Source organism: Aspergillus novofumigatus, assembly GCF_002847465.1.
Source record: "Aspergillus novofumigatus IBT 16806 chromosome Unknown P174scaffold_12, whole genome shotgun sequence".
NCBI lineage: Eukaryota > Fungi > Ascomycota > Eurotiomycetes > Eurotiales > Aspergillaceae > Aspergillus > Aspergillus novofumigatus.
In genome coordinates this window covers 549711-572155 of record NW_020194285.1, presented here as the reverse complement: position 1 = coordinate 572155, position 22445 = coordinate 549711, and the positions used below count along the sequence as shown (strand labels likewise).

General features: G+C 42.3%; 3 protein-coding genes across 3 annotated transcripts; 1 reads left to right on the top strand and 2 right to left on the bottom strand.

The window, feature by feature from the left end:
- Positions 1-4660: 4660 nt before the first annotated feature.
- On the top strand, positions 4661-4861 carry P174DRAFT_339254 (uncharacterized protein; the record flags this gene model as incomplete). Its single annotated transcript, XM_024821699.1, has 1 exon — positions 4661-4861. A coding segment is annotated over one exon (201 nt), but the record flags the coding sequence as incomplete, so codon positions are not given.
- Positions 4862-9803: 4942 nt separating this feature from the next.
- Positions 9804-10294, bottom strand: P174DRAFT_472815 (uncharacterized protein; the record flags this gene model as incomplete). The annotated part of the gene is made up of 1 exon (XM_024830622.1): positions 9804-10294. A coding segment is annotated over exon 1 (218 nt), but the record flags the coding sequence as incomplete, so codon positions are not given.
- On the bottom strand, positions 10073-10297 carry P174DRAFT_379746 (uncharacterized protein; the record flags this gene model as incomplete). Its single annotated transcript, XM_024822933.1, has 1 exon — positions 10073-10297. A coding segment is annotated over one exon (225 nt), but the record flags the coding sequence as incomplete, so codon positions are not given.
- Positions 10298-22445: the final 12148 nt, after the last annotated feature.

Sequence of the window (22445 nt, the reverse complement as noted above, 5' to 3'; positions counted from 1 at the left end):
GAATGGTGGGATTAAGTATGATATATAGTGCCACAAGTTCATCATTATAGCTAATAGTGAACTGGTGCTAGAAAGACATTAATATAATTAAAATCAAACTAGGTAACCAAACTCTTCACTACAGGGATCTCCACCATCTAAAAGCCTATTACTAGATAATAGTAACACATTGCATCAGCAGTGTCTTGTCACCTAGAGACAGGGCTCATTATAATAGGTGTCATACCATTTCAGTAATAGATAAAGAGCAAGCATGATTAAGAATATTCCACTTAATATTCTATTATTTCATTCTTCCACTAAATACATGCACCATAATTCATTTTTTTGTATTTTCTTCCTTTCCTTAGTCCTATTCAGCTTCTAATCTTATATACAACAATTGTACCGCGCACAACCCCTCAGCAGTGGTATGATTTTAATAACTTATGGATCTATACCATCAGTTTCTAACAATATGAATCATGTCTGCATTAGCCGCTGGTTAAAGACGCACATTAGGCTCAGGTTACATGAGGCATAGCAGCTATTGCTTGCCTTTTAAATAGTCACAGGGCTTGGATTTGCTATGAATGCTTCATGCTGGTAATAGAACAGGAAATTGCAGCATCCCATTCTCATAGTTTTATTATGCAGCTCATATCATTCAGGACAAGGGATCAGCCACTCAACCTATCCACGCCACGTGAATGGGAAGCAAGGTATCTAGTCATTGCCAAATGCACCCGCTTCTGCTTAAGCATTCCATACATTATACTATACTAATATTTAGGCCGTTATATTATCCATAAAAACATTGATTAATTGAATCTCATGAACTACAATTCAGAAGCCATACTAAACATCTCACATGCCAGAAACACCTTCCAGTATTATCCTAGTCGGCCCTCTTTATGAGCATGCTCTAATAATGCTTTCCAGGCACCTCTTAAAGATTCCATCACCTCTGCTCTCATCAGCAGAAAAGCATATTAATGCCTTTCTATTTGCCCTTGGGAATGGTGAGACGCACAGTTTCATCGAAAAGTCCAAATTAAATCAAAGTTTGACAACTTCATCAGGAACTTTCGCAGACTGCCTATATAGGCCAGGCACTTACTACAAAAAGTCCCTTCTAGTCTTAGGGCTTACACCCACAACATTAAAGTAATAGAGAAGTGCTTGCAGAACAGTAAGTATTGAAAATATATATTTTTTAGTTAGTATACTGCAACCATCGCTCTAGCCCCAAGATATTTATATAACCTAAGACATGAACTTAAGTTAGGAAGGGCCAAGTTTGCATAGAGGATCAGACTACAATCATCAAACCATTTGTAGTACTCACACACTATATAAAGCATTTATATTCCTTACCCAGATCTTTACTTACCTTCACAGCACTTATATTACTACTCCAGTTCAATCTCCTATTACTCACATTAATGCAGTTATAACTCTATCTATAATATAATAGCACTTGCCACTAAGTCCCCAGAAGATGCTATAGGAAGGTCCCTTAAGGCCCTTTCTCTTCAAGAGGAAACCTTACTGGAGGGCTCAAACCCACCACAAGCTAGCAACCCATTTAAAGAGCTTCTTAATGCACTAAGACATTAAAACCAGCTAGAAGAGCTCTTACAAGGTCACTTCCTCCCAAGCTTATAAACATAGTAATAATTACATTAAATAACCCCAGATAATCTCTTCTTTCAACAGCCGCGAGAGATATGGGAAAGAGAAGGTTAGGATAGAGAAGGCCTATCTAACTATATTATATTATTATATGGAATTTTAAACTTCTTAGTAATTCTTCTACTTAACCTAAGTAGCTGGTACTATCTCCTATGGGACTAGATGATTCAAAACTCACCTATACTAACATGGTTATAAGAGGTATTAGATCACTAGGGTTTCACTCTAAGAGACATTATTATCATTAATACTATTCCACTCTTAACAGATTAAAGTTTAGACATTATGGATGACACTGAAAGGGAGTAATTTACTAATGAAGTATTTAACCTTACTGTTAAATTTCTCCACTAGTTTGACGTACAGGTGATGATTTCCTGCTAATATATGACTAACTTATCATACCACCACTAGGGCATTGTTAACAATCCACTTGCTGCGCAGCTCTGCTCATTAGTTAGCAGTATATAATATTAAGATATGGGTGAAGTATATCTGCCTGAGCACACCATCCATGTCATCCAGGGGTTTCATCCTATGTATATCAAACACACTGAAGACCCTGATGCCTGCTCCAGTCTGGTTAGAGTTCTCCAGGGTCTATTTAACACCCTCTTCCAGCCTTGTGCTGACTAGCAAGCCTAGAGACACTGTGAATATAAGGAATGTGGGGAGTCTCTTAATTTAGTAGTGGATGAGGTGAAGGGTATAATAGTGATGTTTTTAAACATAATTAGGGAGTACCATGTGTGCTAATATTAAGTAATTCACCTTGGAATAGGCTCTGTGTGGCTAGGAAATAATTATGATGTTCCTAAATGGACTCAGTTTCAGCATGATGTCCACTCTTTTATGTCTATGCTGTTACCAGGGCCATTATAAGCTTAAATAAGGAAGGAGGAGAGGGGGAAGATATAGGCCCATCACATTTTTAGACCCCTCAGCTAGCTAGTCAGTAATGTTTGATGATATAAACTTAATATACTTCAATTATGCCATCAGATCAGTCAAGGCATATGTTATGGCAGCCACAACTTGCTGGATTAAGGACTATCAGAGAAAGCAGGAGTGGTCAGCGCTCTTGCAGCTTTGTATACAATCTGGAGGCTAAATGGCAACTATACAATCTTCCATGTCCCTTCCTCCATACAGTATATATCAGCAAGGCCCTAGAAATTGTAGTGAACCTCTAGGATTTAGGAATCTCTTTTTGTGGATATAGTCAGAAGTGACCTTTTGATTAGGAAATGCAAAATTACAAAGTAGTGCCGAGCATGCAGGGATAACATTGTCACATTATCTTAAATGCGTAATATGAGCACTATCAATACGCAAATTGCTAACTCCCTCTTCAAGAGTGACCGGGAGGTTTTAATAGGAATAGTACTGGAGCACGAGGCATCAGATTGTTTTATCTTAGGGCAACCCACTCAATAGGTATAACGGGCATTGGAGATATGAGCCTCTCAGCAATGCATGGTTATGTGGGCGCGACTGTTGGCAGGCACTTGTATCATATTGTCATCAGTCGTCAAATATGTTGAAAATCAAAACCGTCAGAAGGTAGACATTGTGGACCTTTTGAGGTGATGTGATAAATCCACTGACTGCGCGGGATAGCCAGATCAGCATGGCCACCATCTCAGAGAACTAATATCTCCAAGGTCTCCGTACTCAAACCATGGTCTGTTGGGTTCCTGTATTTTTTGGGCCAAGCACTTCTCTGTGGGCTATCGGGGTCTGACCTATCAGAGAACTGGTGGTCATCCTCTTCCGAAAATATGTTGCCATTGAAGGGATAATCGTGGTCTTCCGTGCTTAATTAAATGCGGCTTTTGTCTTTTGCGTAAATGTAGAATTTGTGCATTTTGCTTAAGTATAAACCATAAGCCTGTCCTTATTACTTTAAATATAGAGGGAAGGCATTGGAACCATGCTTGATACTAAGATGGGCATAAGTTGTCTGAAACTGTCAGAGAAGCTGAGTCTAAGTAGGAGAAAATTGATTTGCCAGAAGCAAGACCGTCACAAAACAAGCCTGATGAAAAAGTCTTTTGAATATAGCAAGATGTGTGGTGCGGATGTTTCTTTGGGCATATGCATAAGGGACACTGGTTGACTGTATATCTTTTCCGCTGATGCTTTGGGATTCTTGGCATTTATTGGATCTAAACTGGTATTCTCCCACCATGCATATCCATCCAAAGGCTAATTTATTTAGAACTGCTATTATCCACCGCCAAGTCAAGTTACTGACAGAGACTTTGGTAACTCAGGAGACCATGAGGTGCCTGTGTCTTAGCAGAGGACTGAATATAAGGGCTTTGACCTGCATGATGCACCCCGCGGAGACATAGCTCTATAGAGTTAACTGCTATTGTCAACTGCCTGAAAGTGACTGGGTCACCTGTAGAACTTGAGTGGCACAAATCTATGTATGTGTGTATGTATGTATGTATGTATGTATGTATGTATGTATGTATGTATGTATGTATGTATGTATGTATGTATGTATAGGATTTATTCTAAGACTGCAAGAATAACCCGTGCGTTGCTTTCTTGGATGTCTGCGATTTATAGGTGGGATATCCATTCCTTAATTATGACACCACCACAAGGCTGAATCATTATCATGATGCCAGGGATGCATATTTGACTCAGTGCTTGATACTCAGCGGAAACAAATCGCGCAAGAAAGTTAATCTTAGTGCTTGGTGTTCTGCTGGAAGCCGCTGCGTGACGTTATCATGCATTGCCTTGTCCAGTTACTGCAATAGGTCATCTTGGGCTTGTAGATTCATTCTAAATGCTCTAATTAATCGCATGAAAGTTGGGGAAATAGTGACCGAGTGAAGGACAATATTTCAGCGGTTACTCTGAAATTTAAGTAGTAGCCAGTTCATTTGTTGGCCACGAAGCCACGGGGGACACAAAGACCGAGACAATAAGCCCACTAGATCCAATGCAGACCTGACTGAGAGACTGGACAAATCCACCTATGACCCCAGAAATTGTTGGGCTCTTCGTCAACAATATTCACATGGTCCCTGATCTTTTGAGTTACGCTTATGTGAATAGTATATGGAATATGGCCGCCTTGCAGAAGCTCTACAGGGGCTCCCTGGACGACGTGCAATTCCGCACACCTAACATTAGATTCCTTAATTACCTCTTTGTGGCGTCAAGGGAGCGCTTTATCCAAAATATGAGCTTTATGAGACATCTTCTCCTCTATCCAGTGTCACCAGCAGTTGATGACACTGCACACCCGGAAACTTAGCTTACATGTTTTGAGAAATGTTGCGTGACGCGCCATCACAAATATGCTAAGCACATCCTGCAACCATGAGGAAGTGGTCTAGCATGTCTCTTAATTCCTTTTAAGATTGTGGATTAAGATTAGTCATAGTTTTCCAATCTCCTACTCCCTCTAATGGTTGAATTTTTGGCTATTAATAACTACTACTGTGAGCTCATGACGGACAGCTCTAGCTATTCCTGGGGACTGACCACTCCTACTTTGAGTCTTCAGATGTTGAAATCGCTAAGATACGTAAACTTTCCAAATCACTAGTAAACTATATGGCCAATCGAAAATCAATGAAGGTCCAATTCTTCTAAACGAATGACTATCTATCTCCTATTTATGCCTTCAATAGGGGTCGGATTGCGGGGCTTCCAAATGATCGAATACTATTGAATATTCGGCCAAGAGTGGCAGTGCTTCACCAATTTGTATGCTTCTAAATCGGGCAAGCGGTAACATAATTCAATACACCCCCCCAGCTGAACCGTTAGGCGAAGCTGCATAGTCTATAGCTGTTGAAGCCATATCCATATCCAAATTGAGTAATCGTGTTGAATCGATGGCATTGGATTGGTTGAAGCTTAATCTCTGCTTCCTGATTGGTCTATGAGCCCAACCATCCTGCAAAAGTCGATATGCTTATTCTTCAGCAATATCTTTGTAAGGCTGTCTGCCGGCATGCGATTGGTTTTAATCCATTTGACTGATATGCGGCCTGATTGGACCTCTTGCCAAAGCCAGTGCTGGTGTATATCAACATGGCATAGCTTTGTGCGAATAGTAGGCTCTTCACTACGCAGTAGCCCTACTGTTTAATAATTATCACATAGAATGGATATCTCATGCTCTGGATCAAATCCAATATCTAAGAACAATTGCTTCCACCAATAGATGTTCTTTGCAGCCTCCAAAATGGCAAGCAATTCAGCCTTAGTAGTAGAAGTAGTAACCATTCATTGCTTCCCTGCGTGCCAATCCACGGCGGCACTAAATAGCTTCACCAGATATCCTTCGCTGCTGCTACAATCCAATTGGTCTGTATAGGCAGCATTACTTACAATAATAAAGATATTCCCTGTCAAATTGCCTCCATATTCCAAAGTGTAGTCCTTTGTCAAAGCAAGATATGCAATGACACAATTAGCTGCGTCAAATGAGCTGGTCCAGGATTCAAGAGATATCTCGCTAGATCAGACATTATCTTAGCAATATCTAAGCAAGTGATCACTGCGGCATAGAGAATTAATCTAATTTTGGATTGATAGTGGTGTATCTCATGCGCCGTAGCCTTTCTATTGTAAGGACATAGATTCTCTGCTGCAGGTGTTCAAGGCTTCCTATTGGGTGAATCCAAATGATATCTTGCAACAATCTTATTAATATATGCCCATTGGCTAAGCCATAGCTTCTGTTTCATTTGATCTCGGCTAATCTTGATATTCAGGAAGCTCTCTCCCTCGCCTAGATCACGGAATTCATATCATTCTTACAGTTTTTGAATCAGATTGTCAGCATGCTTCTTGCTTTTAGGATGGTAAAGAAATAGTATATCATCTATAAACACTAGGATAACAGTCTTATCATCTGTATAAAGGCATAAGTCTGTATTAATTCTTCGCAAACCTATCTCATTGAGGGCTCTCAAAATATCTCTCTGCTAGAGGCGCGGTGCCCTTCATAAGCTGTAGAGAGCTCATTTCAACTGGTAAACATAACTATATTCAGAGAATCCTTCAGCCATGTAGGTATAGACCTCCTCATCTAGCTCGCTGTTAATGAATGCGTTGACAGCATTAATTTACTATATATCAAGATTAAATACTGCTGCAATAGCTATTAACATCTGAAATATTCATGCAGCAAGAGTAGCAGCTATAGTATCATCATGTGTCATCTGCTGCATGTCTCCTCATACATAGATTTATGCCTTAGCCTTGATCAAGTAGCCTTCTTAATTAAATTTGTACATGAAAACCTATTGCAGCAGAATAATCTACTTGTCTCTAGGCCATTTAACCATCTGAAAAGTTCCTCAAGCTAATAATGTATTATGTTCCAACTCTGCAGCTGCTTCAAAGAGTTCCTTCAACAGATACTTTTGCATTTCCTTCCAGCCGTTAGGTGCAGGCGGTATTTCATCTTAATGAAGTTATTTCTTTATAGACACCTTATCTTACAGGCCTATTCCAAATAATATAAATACTAAGTGGAATTACTTCAAGCTATCTATCCAAGCACCAGCATAGATGTTTCATAGGGCTCAACGCTGTCGTTTTCCTTTAATGATGTTATCTACTAAAAAGTCAGCACTAACACTGTGCTTTAGCTTCGTTGGGAAATTATTAATGTCATCTTAACTATTTAGCTCAATACTCAATTAATTGACGTCCTCAAATAGCTGTCTTAAAGGTGAATCTTCTAGTAAGATATGATTTCTTCCTGTATCTGCTTCCAATCAAACTAGGGACTCAGGAAGTATATCTATAAGCCTTACAGGCATCTCAGGCTCTGGGGAATCATCAATTCTCATAGGGGATCTCGGAGTCATCAAATCAAGGCAAACATGCTGTTCTCTCTGTGGGCTATCAATCCAGCCTCCAGGAATGCCATATTGGCCTGTATCTGCACGCTGCGGGCGTGCCAAATCATCTTATTCAATAGATTCAATAGGTGCATCATGTTGGATAGATCTTCCTGGCGTAGCAAGGGGAGTTAGAGGTACAACATTCACTTCCAGCAATTCTGCCATCTGACCGCCTGCCTTATTAGGCATAGTTCCTTCACTTATTACATTAATTGCTTCATTCACCCCCCAAGCTTCAACCTCATCCAACTCATCTTCATCACTTGATTCTTCCTCCTGCCTCATCTTAATATCTTCATTCGTTGCGTTGATTTCAATTGGCGGCACTGGCATATCTGATATCTTGATTGCTTCTACGTGGAATGGCCTGTCTGGATTAAATATAATATCTTCATTAAATGTGATGTCTCTTTTGTTGGTGATCTTCCCCATCAGTGGATTCCATATCTTCTATATATTAGACGCAGTGTATCTAATAAGATAGCCTATCCAGGCCTGTAGATCCAGCTTCTTTATTCTTAGAATCTTATGTTGCCTGACATATGTTCTGCATCCATATATGCGCAGATTTGCTAAAGATGGCTTCTTACCATAGAGCTTCTCATATGGCGTGATCCAGATCTATTTCTTCTGCCTATTTTCCTCTACTGCCTCTCTGCGCAGCTGTTGATTATGCAGATAGACAGCAGCATAGAGAATATGCAGCTATAGCTTCTTAGGCAGTCTTACAGCTATTCTTATGCTTTGGGCTATTTTAATTATCGATCTTCCAGCGCGTTCGACTAGGCCCTTTTGCTTGTTGATATATCATGTTGAATGGAAGATCTCAATGCCTTCATTTTTCATAGTGCATATATATTCATTCCTAAGTGTTGGTTCATGGTCTGAGAACATCCTCTTTGGCTTGATATTGAATTGCGTCTTAACCCATTCAATAAACTACTATATTAGGCTATTAAGCTGATCTTTATCTGGATGTGTGTAGATGACATGCCATCTAGTTAATTTATATATGAAATGAGTAGCCCAGCGATCACCATTATGGGCAATAGTCATTGGAATCAAATCAAAATGAACGCTTTCAAATGGCTTGGTTGACCTCTCTCTAGGCATTCAAGATATCTGCTTATAGGCCTTTGCTAGCCTGCATGTCTCACAGATTGATCTCTTGCAATTCAACACTTTTACACCAATAGATGCCTCTTCTAGATGCTGTATAGCTTCTTCTCCTAAATGTGCTAGCTATTGGTGCCATCATTCACTTGTTTTGGTGGATTCATGCGGCCTCTCTGAATATCAATTCATTGCAAAGACATTTAATATCAGATTATATTCCACTACTTCTAGATTGTATCTCATTTCTATGCAGCAAATCGGCTTCCCATGCTAATCTTCTATAATATTAGTATATTGATTGAGATAAAATCCATGCTTCTTCATGTGAAAGGTTAAGAGCAGATTTATATAGCACTCAGGTATATAAGCCACTCTGCTTAGTTCTAAAATATGCAGCTTTCCATTCATTCTAATTGCTTTCAGTTCAACCCTTCTATATCTGAGGATTTGCACATTCATTGCACTGAAACGCGCATACTCATCTTCCACTGGCTCATAGGTGAGGAACTGAGTTTGATTGTTGCAGATATTGATGTCTGCTCCTAAATCAATAATCTAACTATCTTGCAGCTCATATGCATTGCTTCCTAGTGAGAATGCTATGGAATCACTCTGAATAATACTCATTACTGTGCGAGATGCTCCCTGCTTCTGATTTGCTTGCTTAATTGCTTGTTCCATAGCATATTGCACCCTCAGTTTTGTCTGCTTAAGCCACTTGAATCATTCCATGATCTCTGTATTCAGCTTCCATCCATTCAGCCTCAACGATTCGATCAAATATGGACACTTCTCAAACGTATGCTTGTCTCCGCAAGGGCAGTCTTTGGGCCTCACTTAGGCCGTTCATTTGGCCGTTCATTTCCATAATTCTGATTGGCCGAATCAGAATGTTGATCAGAGGATTGTCCCTTGAAGGAAGCAAACGCGCTCTTCTATTCTCTTTGACTAAGGGATCGCCACTGTTTATGGAAATGATAGATCTCATTAAACACATCTAATGACTTGTCCTTTAACAGTTTATTTAATCTGATCTGGGTATACATTTAATCTACGCCCCTCAGTACTGTAAGGAAGGACCTGGTTGCATCTTCCCTAGTGAGACTTTTTAATCCAAGACAATTGCATTTGCTTATCACATCTTCCCATTCGCCTAGCCACATCTCGACGTTCTGATTGGCTGGCTTCAATAGGAGTCGGTTATATCTTGCTATAATGCGCGATATCTGATCTTCCTTCTTCGGTTCCAGCTTGGCCTTCAGCTTCGAATATCTCTCAATGGTGTAATCTGATTTGTTAGTAAGCTGCCTGAGATGCTTCTGCGCGACTGTCTGCTCCATCTCTCGCCAGATAGCTGCTAGGCCTTGCTCTGCCTCCTTCCATTCCTTATATCATCTCTTCCAGCTGTTGACTTGACAATCATATGATTGGTTCGCTTGCGTATTCTCTGAATCATCAGGGTGAATTGGCTTTAATGGGCGTGGTGTTTCTCCAAGCAAGATCTCTTTCACTCCATAGCTCATCGCTATGCCTTTTATATGAGAGTCCCAGTTCCACCAATCATCGGGCGAATCTAGCACGATGGGGACCTTCCTGGTGGACCTTATCAGCTCAGCTGTCAACCGATCCCCGATAATAGCGAATCTATGGTAATCGCTAGTAAACGGTATGATTCGGGATGAATGAAGGTCTGATTTCTGGCAATCTAGATATCTAACTAACTACTTATAATCGACTAAATGAAAACTCTGTAAAATCTCCTTAATCCAGCGAGTTGAATCCATGGTAGAATCCAGCGATCTGATTGGCCCAGCCAGAATTCGGCTAAATATCGATATCCGATACTCTCCAGATTCAATAGCAGTAAGATATGGCTGACACACCCCCCAGGTAAGCAGGCATCGCGAAGCTGAATCTAACATTTGCAATCTAGTGCTGTAGATGTTGAATGAACTTTTGATACTTCCTAATTAGGAAGGCGAGATAGATGGCTGGTGTTTGTGGGCGTCTATCTCATTTGTCTGATGTCAATTTTAGATTAAATTAATTAATCTTTGTCTGGATTAATGAGGCTAATCTGCCTCATGAATTTATAGTGCTTCTGGCGTGGGAGTAACTTTGTAAGGCCATCTACAGGCATCTCACTCATCTTAATCCATTAAATGGAAACACAGCCAGCCTAAACTTCTTGCTGTAGCCAGTGCTAGTGGATATTAACATGCCTAAGCTTTGTGTGCACCTTTGGCTCATCACTAGTAAGTAGATCTACTGTCTATAGATTGTCACATAAGATGGAGATTTGATGCTCTAGATTAAATCTAATTAATATAAATAATTATTTCCACTAATAGATGTTCTTCGCAGCTCCTGAAATAGCTAGCAATTCAGCCTTAGTAGTGGATGTGGTGACTGTCTTCTGCTTCCCTGCCTTCTAATTAATAGCTCCTCTGTATAGTAGGTAAATGTAGCCTTCTGAGCTCTTATAATCTAGATGATCACTATAAGTAGCATTACTAGCTACTGTGTAGACCTCTCCACTGTAGTATTTAATAGTGTATCTTATAGAATGATTCCAGGTCCCTTGAAGGTATTGGATCACCTGGTTAACTGATTCCATATGCTTCAGCAAAGGGTTGGTAAGATGTTCTAATAAATTTGATGTTATCTTTGTAATATCTGGCTGGGTGATCACCGCAGGATATGTGCATAAGCCTGTCTTTTGTTAATACTCATGGATAACCTCAAAGCTAGCTTGCCCATTGAATTTAGTGAGAGGTTCACCTAATGCAGGCATAGCTGGTGGGTTGCTTATTCATAGATAATATCAGTCCACTATCTTATTAATATATGCTGCCTGGTTGAGCTAGAGCATTTAATTAGCCCTATCACGCTGGATCTGGATGCCTAGAAAGGTGCTGGCATCTCCTAAATCGCGGAAATCATACTTAGCTTATAGGCCAGCAATCACCTGATCTGCATATGATTTTAATTCTCTTTGGTAGAGAAATAGTACATCATCAACAAATACCATAATGATCATCTTATCATCAGTATAGAGGCACATATCTTTATTGACAGGGTGGAACCCTAGAGCTTTGAGAGTTCCAGTCAGCTCTCACTGCCATAAATAGGGTGACCTGCATAGGCTGTAGAGGGCTTAATTTAGCTGCTAAACATAGCCTTATTTAGAGTATCCAGCTACTATCTGCATGTACACTTCTTCATCTAAGAAGCTGTTAATGAAAGTGTTCATTGCATCTAGTTAATAGATATCTAGATTAAATACTGCTACTAGTGCCATAAGCGTCCTGAATATTTATGCTGCTAGTGTTGTTGCAGTGGTATCTTCCCTATTTAGAACCTGTAAGTCACCTTGTATATAGAGACATCCTTTTACCTTGAGTAGATAACCATCATTATTAAATTTGTATGTAAAGACCTATATTAATAGTAGAACTTGCTTTTTAGTAGGATATCTGACTTTCTTCCAGATATTTCATGCCACTAATGTGTTGAATTCTAGATCTGCAGTAATGTAGAAGAGATCTTTAAGTAGATGGTTCTTGATATCTTAATAGCTTTTAGAAGGTAGTAGAAGCTGGCTTCAGTGCTTCCTGCCTGACTAAGGCGGCCTATCTAATACTGCCTGTAAGAAAGCACTGAATAGATAGTGTATATTCTTTACCTTCTCCTCTTTCTCCTTATATTAAGGTTCCATTTGGTCTACATGTAAGGTGTATACATTTTTCTTAGGCTTCCTTACCTATTTGTAATGCAGGATGTTATCTATTAAGAAATCTCCACATATCTCTTTAGAAGGCCTTGAAGGCAGTTTGTATACATCTTCTTCTATTAGTTCTGGCTGTTCTTCTGGCTCTAGGCTCATTCAATTAAGCATGCTAGTAAGGAGCTGTCTTCCCAGGGAATCATTATATTAGTGAATTAGGGAAGTATCTTCCATCAGATCTAATGGTTCTTTATTGTTATTTTCGCTAGGTGTTTGAGGCCTCTGATTAGTTCAAATTAGAATTGCTGTATATGGACTATCTTCCCATGCTCCAGGGATTCATTATTGATCAATTGTTTGTGTAGGCATATGGATTAATTCATTGGATCATGCTAGATTTGGTGACGGAGTTGGTTCAGGGGTAGGAAGATAATGTTCATGTCTTTCTGCCGCCTTCTCTAATTAGTTAATTTGCTTACCACTCTTACTTATATCCATGATATTCACCCCCTGAGATCCAATGTCAACCTCATCTCTTGCCTCCGGGCCATTTCCTTCATTTAGAATCAGCTCACTGCCTTCATATTCTATTACTGGATGTTGGATCTCTATGTCAGGGATATCTAGCAGCTGCTATAGGATTACAGGCTGTTAAGGCATTTTGATTTGCACTAAAAGAGTGTGGAATGGATGATCTGGATCAAACATGATCTCTTTAATAAATTTGATGTCTCTCTCATCTATGACAGTATTTGCTTTTAGATCCTATATTTTCCATATATTAGAAGCTGTGTAGCTGATGAGATAGCCTACCCAGGCTCACAGCGCCATCTTATCCAGCTTTGGGATACCCTCGCGGCGTACGTACACCCTGCAGCCATAGACCCTCAGGTTGGCTAGATTCAGTTTCTTTCTATATAGCTTTTCATATGGTGTGATCTAAACTGGTGCTTCTGGTTCTAAGCTAACTTCTCTCTTATTAATATGATCTAGGTGTTGTTCCACTTCCTTCCATGAACCATGATTCCGCTGTGGGCATCGATTATTAATATAAACAGCCGCCTGGATTGCGTAATTCCATAGCTTGGAAGGCAGTCTTGCGCCTAGTAATAGTGATCTAGCCATAATAATAATGGCTTCGCCAGCGGATTCAATCTTGCTGTTTTAATTATGTGCATGCCTTATAGAATGTTTAATTTTAATACCTTTTATAGTACATTGGTTAATGTACCATATGCTGAGCATTCATTCCTGATCTGAATAGAGGCATTGTAGCTTTGCCCTGTACTGGCATTTAATTTATGTGAGATAGATGTCCATGTATTTCCTTAAATCTGACTTTGTATGGGTGGTATAGGCTGTATGCCAGCCAGTTGCATTATTAAGGAAATAGATGATCTATTTATCACCATTATCCACGCTGTCTAGCGGTATAAGATTGAAATGCACATGTTTAAATACTTTGGTTGCCCTTTCTAGGGCCTTCATAATATTTATCTCTTTGCCTTTGCTAATAGGCATGTTTCGCAGTTCTAGACTAGGCAGGGAATGACCTCTATGCCCTTAGCAACATCCTTAAGACAGGAAATTGCTTTGTTATTAGTGTGTGCTAGCCTTTTATGCCATATCTCAGTCATTACCTTATTCTAGAGAGGCATCATCGACTTCCTGATGTTAACGGCTGCTGAAAACACTACTTTCTCTTTTTCTGAAATTAGATTATATTTAATGATGTCTAATCAGAATCACTTCCTGGTGCGAATGATTGGATTGCCCTTCCAATCTTTAATGAGCTGCAGGTGTTGGTTTTGGAAGTAGCCCTTCTTATTAGCTAGGCCTATGGATATAATATTTATGTGGCAACCTGGTATGTATGCTACTCGCGTCAATTCTAATATATGTATGCTGCTATTTGGGCTTTCCCTGCAGACCTCAGCTATTCTATAGCCTATAATTGGTGCCTGTGAGTTGCTAAATTGAATGGCCTTACCATTAACTGGATAGAAGTTGGATAGCTGGCTTTGATCATTACAGACATGTATGTTAGCTCCAGTATCTGCTATCCAGCTATCTTGCAATTCAAATACCTCTTGTGGATCACTTCTGCCAGACAGGCAGGTATGGATATCTGGTGCTTCTTCTATTCTAATTACTGCATGCTGATTAGTCCATTCGTCAGGGGAATCATTATTTAATTCAGCCTGCTCTGCTAGCGTTTGAATTATGCTCATGGCTATTCGCGTAATTAACTAATTTGATTAGTCTGTCACGGGCTAGAAGCCGGTTCAACCTATGACCTAGGTTTGGACGGTAAGAAATCGCTAGGAAGTCTAACTAGGGGCGCATCATGGCCGGACATCAAAAGGGGAGGCTTGGGTCACGTGATGGCGCGGGTTATTACATTGGTTAGTACAAAAGTCACGTGACTAACAGCTGGTGTCTAGTTTGGATAAGACCTCGCGAGGGCTGTTGAACAGCATGAGCACCCAGCAGGCCCTACCCGCTACACTACCCCTCCTTCCCCTGTTGGGGTCGTTGCTGCTCCTCCCACTCGTCCAGCGCGGTGGTATCAGCAAGGTGAGCCGCCGGCTCCCACGTGGGGTGTTCATACCCTACCCATTTGACAAGATACTCACGGCGGCGGCCTCAGCCAATGCGTTTCTCACATTCATCCAGCACCCTCTCCACACAATATTCATCCTCGCCGTCGACTAGCATTGCAGGTGGCTGGTAGTCGCCATTCAGCTGGCTCAGGAGGGGGTCATCTGCAGCAGGACACAGTAGGCTAACATGGAACACATTATGGATTCCTGGTGGTGTGTCTAGCCAATATGCGTGAGATCCAACAGCCTCAAGGACTGTAAACTTCCCATGCTACGCGTTGAGCTTCCTGCTTAGCCAGTCTGTCCGCACATTACACAGGTCTAGCCATACTTTCGAACCAACAGTGTATCTGGGGCTGGCTTTGCAAGAGCGATTTAAATATTCCTCCTGACGTTGCTGTGCAGCAGCTAGCTCTGACTACGCCATCTCTGTGGCTGCCTTCATCTTCATGACTGTAGCTTTAGCTCTCTCTCGTGGGGTTCGGGCCGCGTCAGCAATAGCAGCCTCTCGGTCAAGTTCCTCAATGTTGAGTGGTTCAAGGTTGTACCCATGGTCCAGGAAGAATGGGCTTATTCCAGTGCTTGTAGCATCCCTGCCATTGATTGCGAGCTGAGCCATCAGTAGTAATGATTTCTAATTAGATTGCGCGTAGTTATAGAAGTTCCGCAGGTATGCTTCTAGCGTTGCATTCATCCGCTCAACTTGGCCGTCTGTTTGCGGGTGGAAGGCAGTGGATAGCCGTCACTGTATGCCCAAGCAGCTGCAGAAGTGGCCCCAGAACTAACTAACAAACTGTGGGCCACGATCTGATGTGATTGCACTTGGTACACCATGGTAGCCAATGAACCAGTCAATTAATAGCTGTGCTATAGTCTCAGCATTAGTCTATTCACAGGGTACCAGTATCACCCCCTTCCCTAATCTGTCAGCTATCACCATAACATCTTCGCAATCACCAGAGCTGGGTAGCTTGGTGATGAAGTCAATAGCTATCTCACACCATTTGTAGTCTAGGATTGGTAATAACTTCAGCAAGCCTTAGCACTATTCACGCCATACATGGCTGGCTCCACACTTATCATAATTCTTAACAAACCTTCATACATCTATAGAAAGCTCTAGCCAGTAAAAGTTCCACACTATCATTATATACAGCATATTCTTCCCAGGGTGCCCTGTAAGCGCTGAATCATGCATCTCTTGCAGGATCCTTGTCCACAGCAGCTCTAAGTCAGGGGCCCACTTGCGACCCTGATACAGTAGGTGGCCGTCTGGAGAAGTTGAACACTCAGCAATAGACATATGCACACACAGTTCAGTGGGGAATCTTGTCACCCCTACTTATACTGACTAGATCATCTCCTATAGGTGCCTGTCTCCTTGCATGGCCTCCCTCCATTACTCATGTAGCAGTGGGGGCGCGGCTGAGGACGGGGTCACATGACAGTAAGGATTATTACATTGATTAGTATAATATACCGAACTCGTGTCCAGCCCAGACATGACCTTATGGATGCTTGATATGTGCATGCGGGCCTGGTCTATAATGATTTTAGGAGGGATCAGGTAGAGCTCTCATACCTTAAGCCTGTCATCCTCAGCATCTTGTGGCGTATCCTGTTCCCTTTGTGATAATGCGTCAGGGCGTGCAGCCAGCTTCCCAGGTCAGTAGTGCATCTTGTAGTTGAACTGGCTTAGCACATATGACTACCTCATCTGCCGTTCATTAAGCCATTGGACTGTCTTAAAGTATTCCAGGTTGCGGTGGTCAGTGATGAGCTTAAACTGTGGTAAGCTAATTAGTTCTAGCTCCCATTCCTTAAGTGCATTAATAATCACAAGCAGCTCCTTATCATGGATTTCATAGTTGCATTCCGCGGGGGAATTCTTCCTTAAGAAGTAGGCACAGGGCCACAGCACTCCATTATCATCATACTATGATAGTGTTCCTCTAGTGGCCTAGTTCGAGGCATCTGTCTTAATAACTGTCTCCTGGTTATAGTCAAACTGCATGAGAATTGGCGCAGTGGTGAACATCTCCTTCAGTTATTCAAACCAACTAGTGTGTTCCCCTGTCCATGAGAATGGGGTCCCCTTCTGTGTGAGCACTATTAGTAGGCGTACTATGTCAGAGAAGTTCCTTATAAAGCGACGGTAGAAGTTTGCAAAGCCAAGGAATGATTGTACACCCCTAGTTAATGTAGGGGCCTGCCATTCTAGTATTGCCTTTACCTTGTTAGGGTCCATGCGCACACCTTTCCCAGCTTCAATGACGAACCCAAGGTACTTCATGCTCTTAACCTCAAACTCACACTTATTAATATCAAGCTGTAACCCAGCAGCTTGTAACTATTATAGTACTTGACGTACATGGTCACAATGTTTCACCAGTAACCCATCAGTAAAGATGAGTATGTCATCAATGTACGCGGAGGCAAATTCATCTAGGAAGTCTCAGAGGGTCCAGTTAATATACTGTTAGAAGGTACTTAGTGCATTTGCTAGGCCAAAGGGGGTCACTAACCATTCATACAGGCCAAATCATGTGCAGAAGGCTATTAGCCACTCATCTCCCAGCGCAATGCAAATCTTATGAAATGCAGCAATCACATCCAACTTAGTGAACCACTTTGCCTTTAATATGCGCTCCAAGGTCTCGTTAATTAGGGGCAGTGGGTATTAATCTTTCTTTATAATTACATTCAGTGCATAGTAGTCCACGCAGAATTATAGCCCCCCACCTGGCTTACGGGCGAACAGCACTGGAGCTGCGGCAGAAGAACTACTAACATAGATAAAGTTCTTCTCCAGTAGCTCTGTTAGCATCTTCTATAGGACAAGCAGTTTACCACACAACATAGAATACAGGGGGCCCTATAGGGGTTCTGCTGGCTTCCCATCTTCACCCTTAGTCAATTCAATGCGGTGATCAACCCCATAGCAGTACAGGGGCAGTTCATCAGCCTTCCTTTAGTCAAATACTCCTAGGAACTCATGATAGCGCACTGGTAGCTTGTTAGCAGGGTTCATATGCTTCTTCACTTATAAGGCCTTCTCAATGTCCTTAAGGCTAGCAGCAAAAATCCATATTACTTTATTCCTCCGCCTCTGACAATTCCACACCGCGAACCCCTGGGCGTTGACATGTCGGACTACTAATTTCGGCTCATCTTCTATGCATCCTATGGTTGACCCATCAGCTAGGCGTAGTCGCAGCCCTTTAGGTTCAACCTTCACTCCCTGATGCTTCATCCAGGGTGTACCCAGTATCAGGTCAGTTCCCTCACCTAGCTCAGGTGCCACATATGCGTAAATCATGGGCTGGTAGTTGCCCCCAACATCCAGGGAGAATGTAGTAATCTTTATAATAATACTACCCATGGCGCCTGTGTAGTTCTCTAGCTGGATTAGCTTGATATCTTACTACTCAAGTTTCAGCTTCTGCGCAAAGCATTCAGCCATGACTGCATAAGATGTACACCTAGTATCAGGTAAGACCCAGCAATTATGCTCCTTATTAACTATCACAGATACATTAAATTCTGGGGTGTCAAACTCAACAAATCATCAGAACTATTAATAGCCTGTAAGTACATCTTTCTCTAGACATGGTCGCCAGCTTAACAGCTGCATTAACTGTTCAACTGGCCCCTGTGAGAGTCTTTTCACAGGAGCAAGTTGTTTTCCGGCTCGCCAGGCTCACTTACTGGTATTATGGCCTCTAGCTCCTTGTCATCAAGCATGGGTCCCACTACACAGGATACACAGGGTCAGTCCTGCAGCGGGACAGCACCAAGGTAAGGGCAACTCTTAATCATGTGGCCCAAGGCGCCGCAACATAGGCACCTGCCCTCAGTGCGTCAGCGCGCCCATTCTGCCTCATCAACCCATCTAGCGCGGCGACGGGCACTGGCCAACTTTACAGATGTTAGCTCCCAATCCATGGAGTCACTGGCGCCTGTGGCTGCTGCTATGGGGGCCACTAGGACTGCAGGAACATAGGCTGGGCGGTTGCGGCCCATGATTAGTGCACCTCTCCCTTGCCATCTTGCTCGTGCTGCTCCACGTGTGCGATCAGCTTCAATTCAGTCTGCAATCATCTGCAGCTGCTGACAATACTTCTCAAAGCTTAGGTCTTTCACAAAATTAAAGAGCTGCACCTTCATCTCCCAGTTAAGTATGCCATCCATAAAGCTTTGCTTCACATCATCAGACCAATCATAACCTCCTGCCTCCATCAGTAGCCAGTTAAAGTCTGCTAGTATCTCACTGAACAGGCAGTTACCCTGACACAAGTTACATAGTTCCTCCATGGCCTTCTCCACGCGGTTCTTGTCTCAGAACATAAGGTCAAGTTGGTTCAGCATGCTGATCAATATATCCCTAGTGGCCACAGAAGGGTCTTAACCATATCAGTCCATCCAGGGGGTCATTGCAGCGGCCGCGTTCCCTTGGAGTCTGCTAAAGGCATACCACATGCAGCTATAGGCAGAGCCAATAGCCACTTGGTCGATCTGTAGCTTCGCTGCTAGCTTAGAGCAGAAGGTATAGTATGCTGTTTTATCAACACCATTATACATCTCTACATCTGGTAGAACTAGCTTTGGCCTCCTTGTTCCATCGTCCGTAGGTGTGGCAGCGGGGGTAGGCACTGTAGGGGTCTCCTAAAGTGCAGGTGTTGATACCGCGGGGATGGCGGCGGCCTGCTTCTCCTCCATCTGTTCTATCCGGCTAGCCAGCCTCTCTAGCTGCCGGGCCATCTGGGCCAGGAGGTCCATTTGCGCGCCACCGGGGGCTCGCGGTTGCTCTCTGCTGGGTTCTTCTGTGGGCATTGATTCCAACGCGTCGTTATAGCTCATAGTCTGTCTGTCTTGCTGGTTCGGCTGTCTCGCTGGTTCGGCTGTCTCGCTGGTTCGGCTGTCTCGCTGGTTCGGCTGTCTCGCTGGTTCGGCTGTCTTGCTGGTTCGGCTGTCTTGCTGGTTCGGCTGTCTCGCTGGTTTGGCTGTCTCGCTGGTTCGGCTGTCTCACTGGTTCGGCTGTCTCTTTCTTCTCCTAACTATCTTAGGGCGAGAGCGATTTCTAATGTCACGGGCTAGAAGCCGGTTCAACCTATGACCTAGGTTTGGACGGTAAGAAATCGCTAGGAAGTCTAACTAGGGGCGCATCATGGCCGGACATCAAAAGGGGAGGCTTGGGTCACGTGATGGCGCGGGTTATTACATTGGTTAGTACAAAAGTCACGTGACTGACAGCTGGTGTCCAGTTTGGATAAGACCTCGCGAGGGCTGTTGAACAGCATGAGCACCCAGCGGGCCCTGCCCGCTACATAGTCTGTTTGATTTAACTGACCGCCATCAGCCTTCTGACTGGCTCACTTAATTGCTTGCTTAATAGTTTATCTTAATAACATGCTTCCTTTCATCTTATTCTCAATCTGCTTAACTATCTTCAGATCTGGCTTCTAGTTGGATGGGCGGCTATCCAGAATAAGATAGTAGCAATCTTAATAACAATGTTTCTTGCCGCACAGGCAGTCTTGCAGCGGGCAATCTGATTAGCTTGTTAGTAATTAATCAGATTGTCCCTGGAAGGTGGCAAAGGCATGGTTTAATAGCTGTCTGCTGCTGTATCTTAATTCTGATTCACCCACCTGGTGCCAGAACTCATTGATCTCACTATAGATAGAAAGCATGCAATCTTCTCACAGCTTTTACTGTTGAATAGCTCTATAGGCTGGATCTATCTCTCTCACTGCATTAATGAATTTAAGAGTAGCAGAATATCTAGTAAGATCTTTGAGCTCTATATCTTCACATTCACTAATAATGTTTGTCTAATTATTTAGCCATTTATCAATGCTTTGATTATGTCTCTTTAGGCCTAGCTTAGTGTATCAAACATTCAGATCTGATTAGCGCGTCATCTTATCTGGTTTCATCTTATCTCACAGCTTGATGAGTGTTTGCCTCACTATCTCTCACTTCTTAATGATATGCCAGTGATTATGGCTGACTATTGATTGGATCACTTGCCATACTATGCTTAGGCTGTTTGCATCTTTGTCATACTTTCTCTCTTCACAATTATAGTGCCTGGAGATCTCCTGCCAGGCAGATCATTCATCTGAAGTCATCTTATTAATTAGCTTCGCTGGCTGCAGCATGATTAGTTCTACCAGCTTTTCAACAGTAATCATTTGATCATCTGGATCAACATATTTCCAGACCCGTTTCTACTCAGCAAGCATTTAGATGTATCCAATCCATGCCCACCAATCATCTGGCCAATCCAGAATGATTGGGACCCTCTGAGTGGGCACGGAATCAGTGGTGATCGAATAGTCAGGCATATCGGCTTGCTAGGGCGCTGAGATACCCGTTGCGAATGGGCCCGTTGCGAATGGCCTCACTCCCTCGTTGGTGTGGTATCCGATAGCAGTCGATCAAACCGGGCTCATAACTGTCAACCGATCCCCGATAATAGCGAATCTATGGTAATCGCTAGTAAACGGTATGATTCGGGATGAATGAAGGTCTGATTTCTGGCAATCTAGATATCTAACTAACTACTTATAATCGACTAAATGAAAACTCTGTAAAATCTCCTCAATCCGGTGAGTTGAATCCATGGTAGAATCCAGCGATCTGATTGGCCCAGCCAGAATTCGGCTAAATATCGATATCCGATACTCTCCGGATTCGATAGCGGTAAGATATGGCTGACATCAGCATAGTACTCCATGTCAGCTTCAACTCAGGGGTGACAGCAGTGTCAATATAACTTCAATTCTTCCGAATCAGGCAATTCCAATGAGATATCTCGCCAATACCATGAGATAGAGCTTTCCAATATGCAGGCCTGGAAGAATGATCAAACAAATCGATCCGTGCGTCTCTTAAGGGCAAGCCGGGCTCATAACTGTTGAAATCGCTAAGATACATAAACTTTCCAAATCACTAGTAAACTATATGGCCAATCGAAAATCAATGAAGGTCCGATTCTTCTAAACGAATGACTATCTATCTCCTATTTATGCCTTCGATAGGGGTCGGATTGCGGGGCTTCCAAATGATCGAATACTATCGAATATTCGGCCAAGAGTGGCAGTGCTTCGCCAATTCGTATGCTTCTAAATCGGGCAATCGGTAACATAATTCAATATCAGATCATTGTTTCCTTTTGCTTTGAAACCATGCTAACCCTAATAGGATAGGTTCTTAAACCTCAAAACTCTCACCATCTACAAGTCAGACAGTTACCACAGAATTAATGAGCTTTGCAAATTACCTAAAAATTATGATTTAGAACTTTTCCACATTGAGCATCAACCTAGCTTTGGCAGCCTAACTCAGTCTAACAATGCGAAATTTGTTGCTACACAACTCCTGCCGTGCCTTCGGTGACAACTAAACCTTGGGGCATTGGCGCTGAAT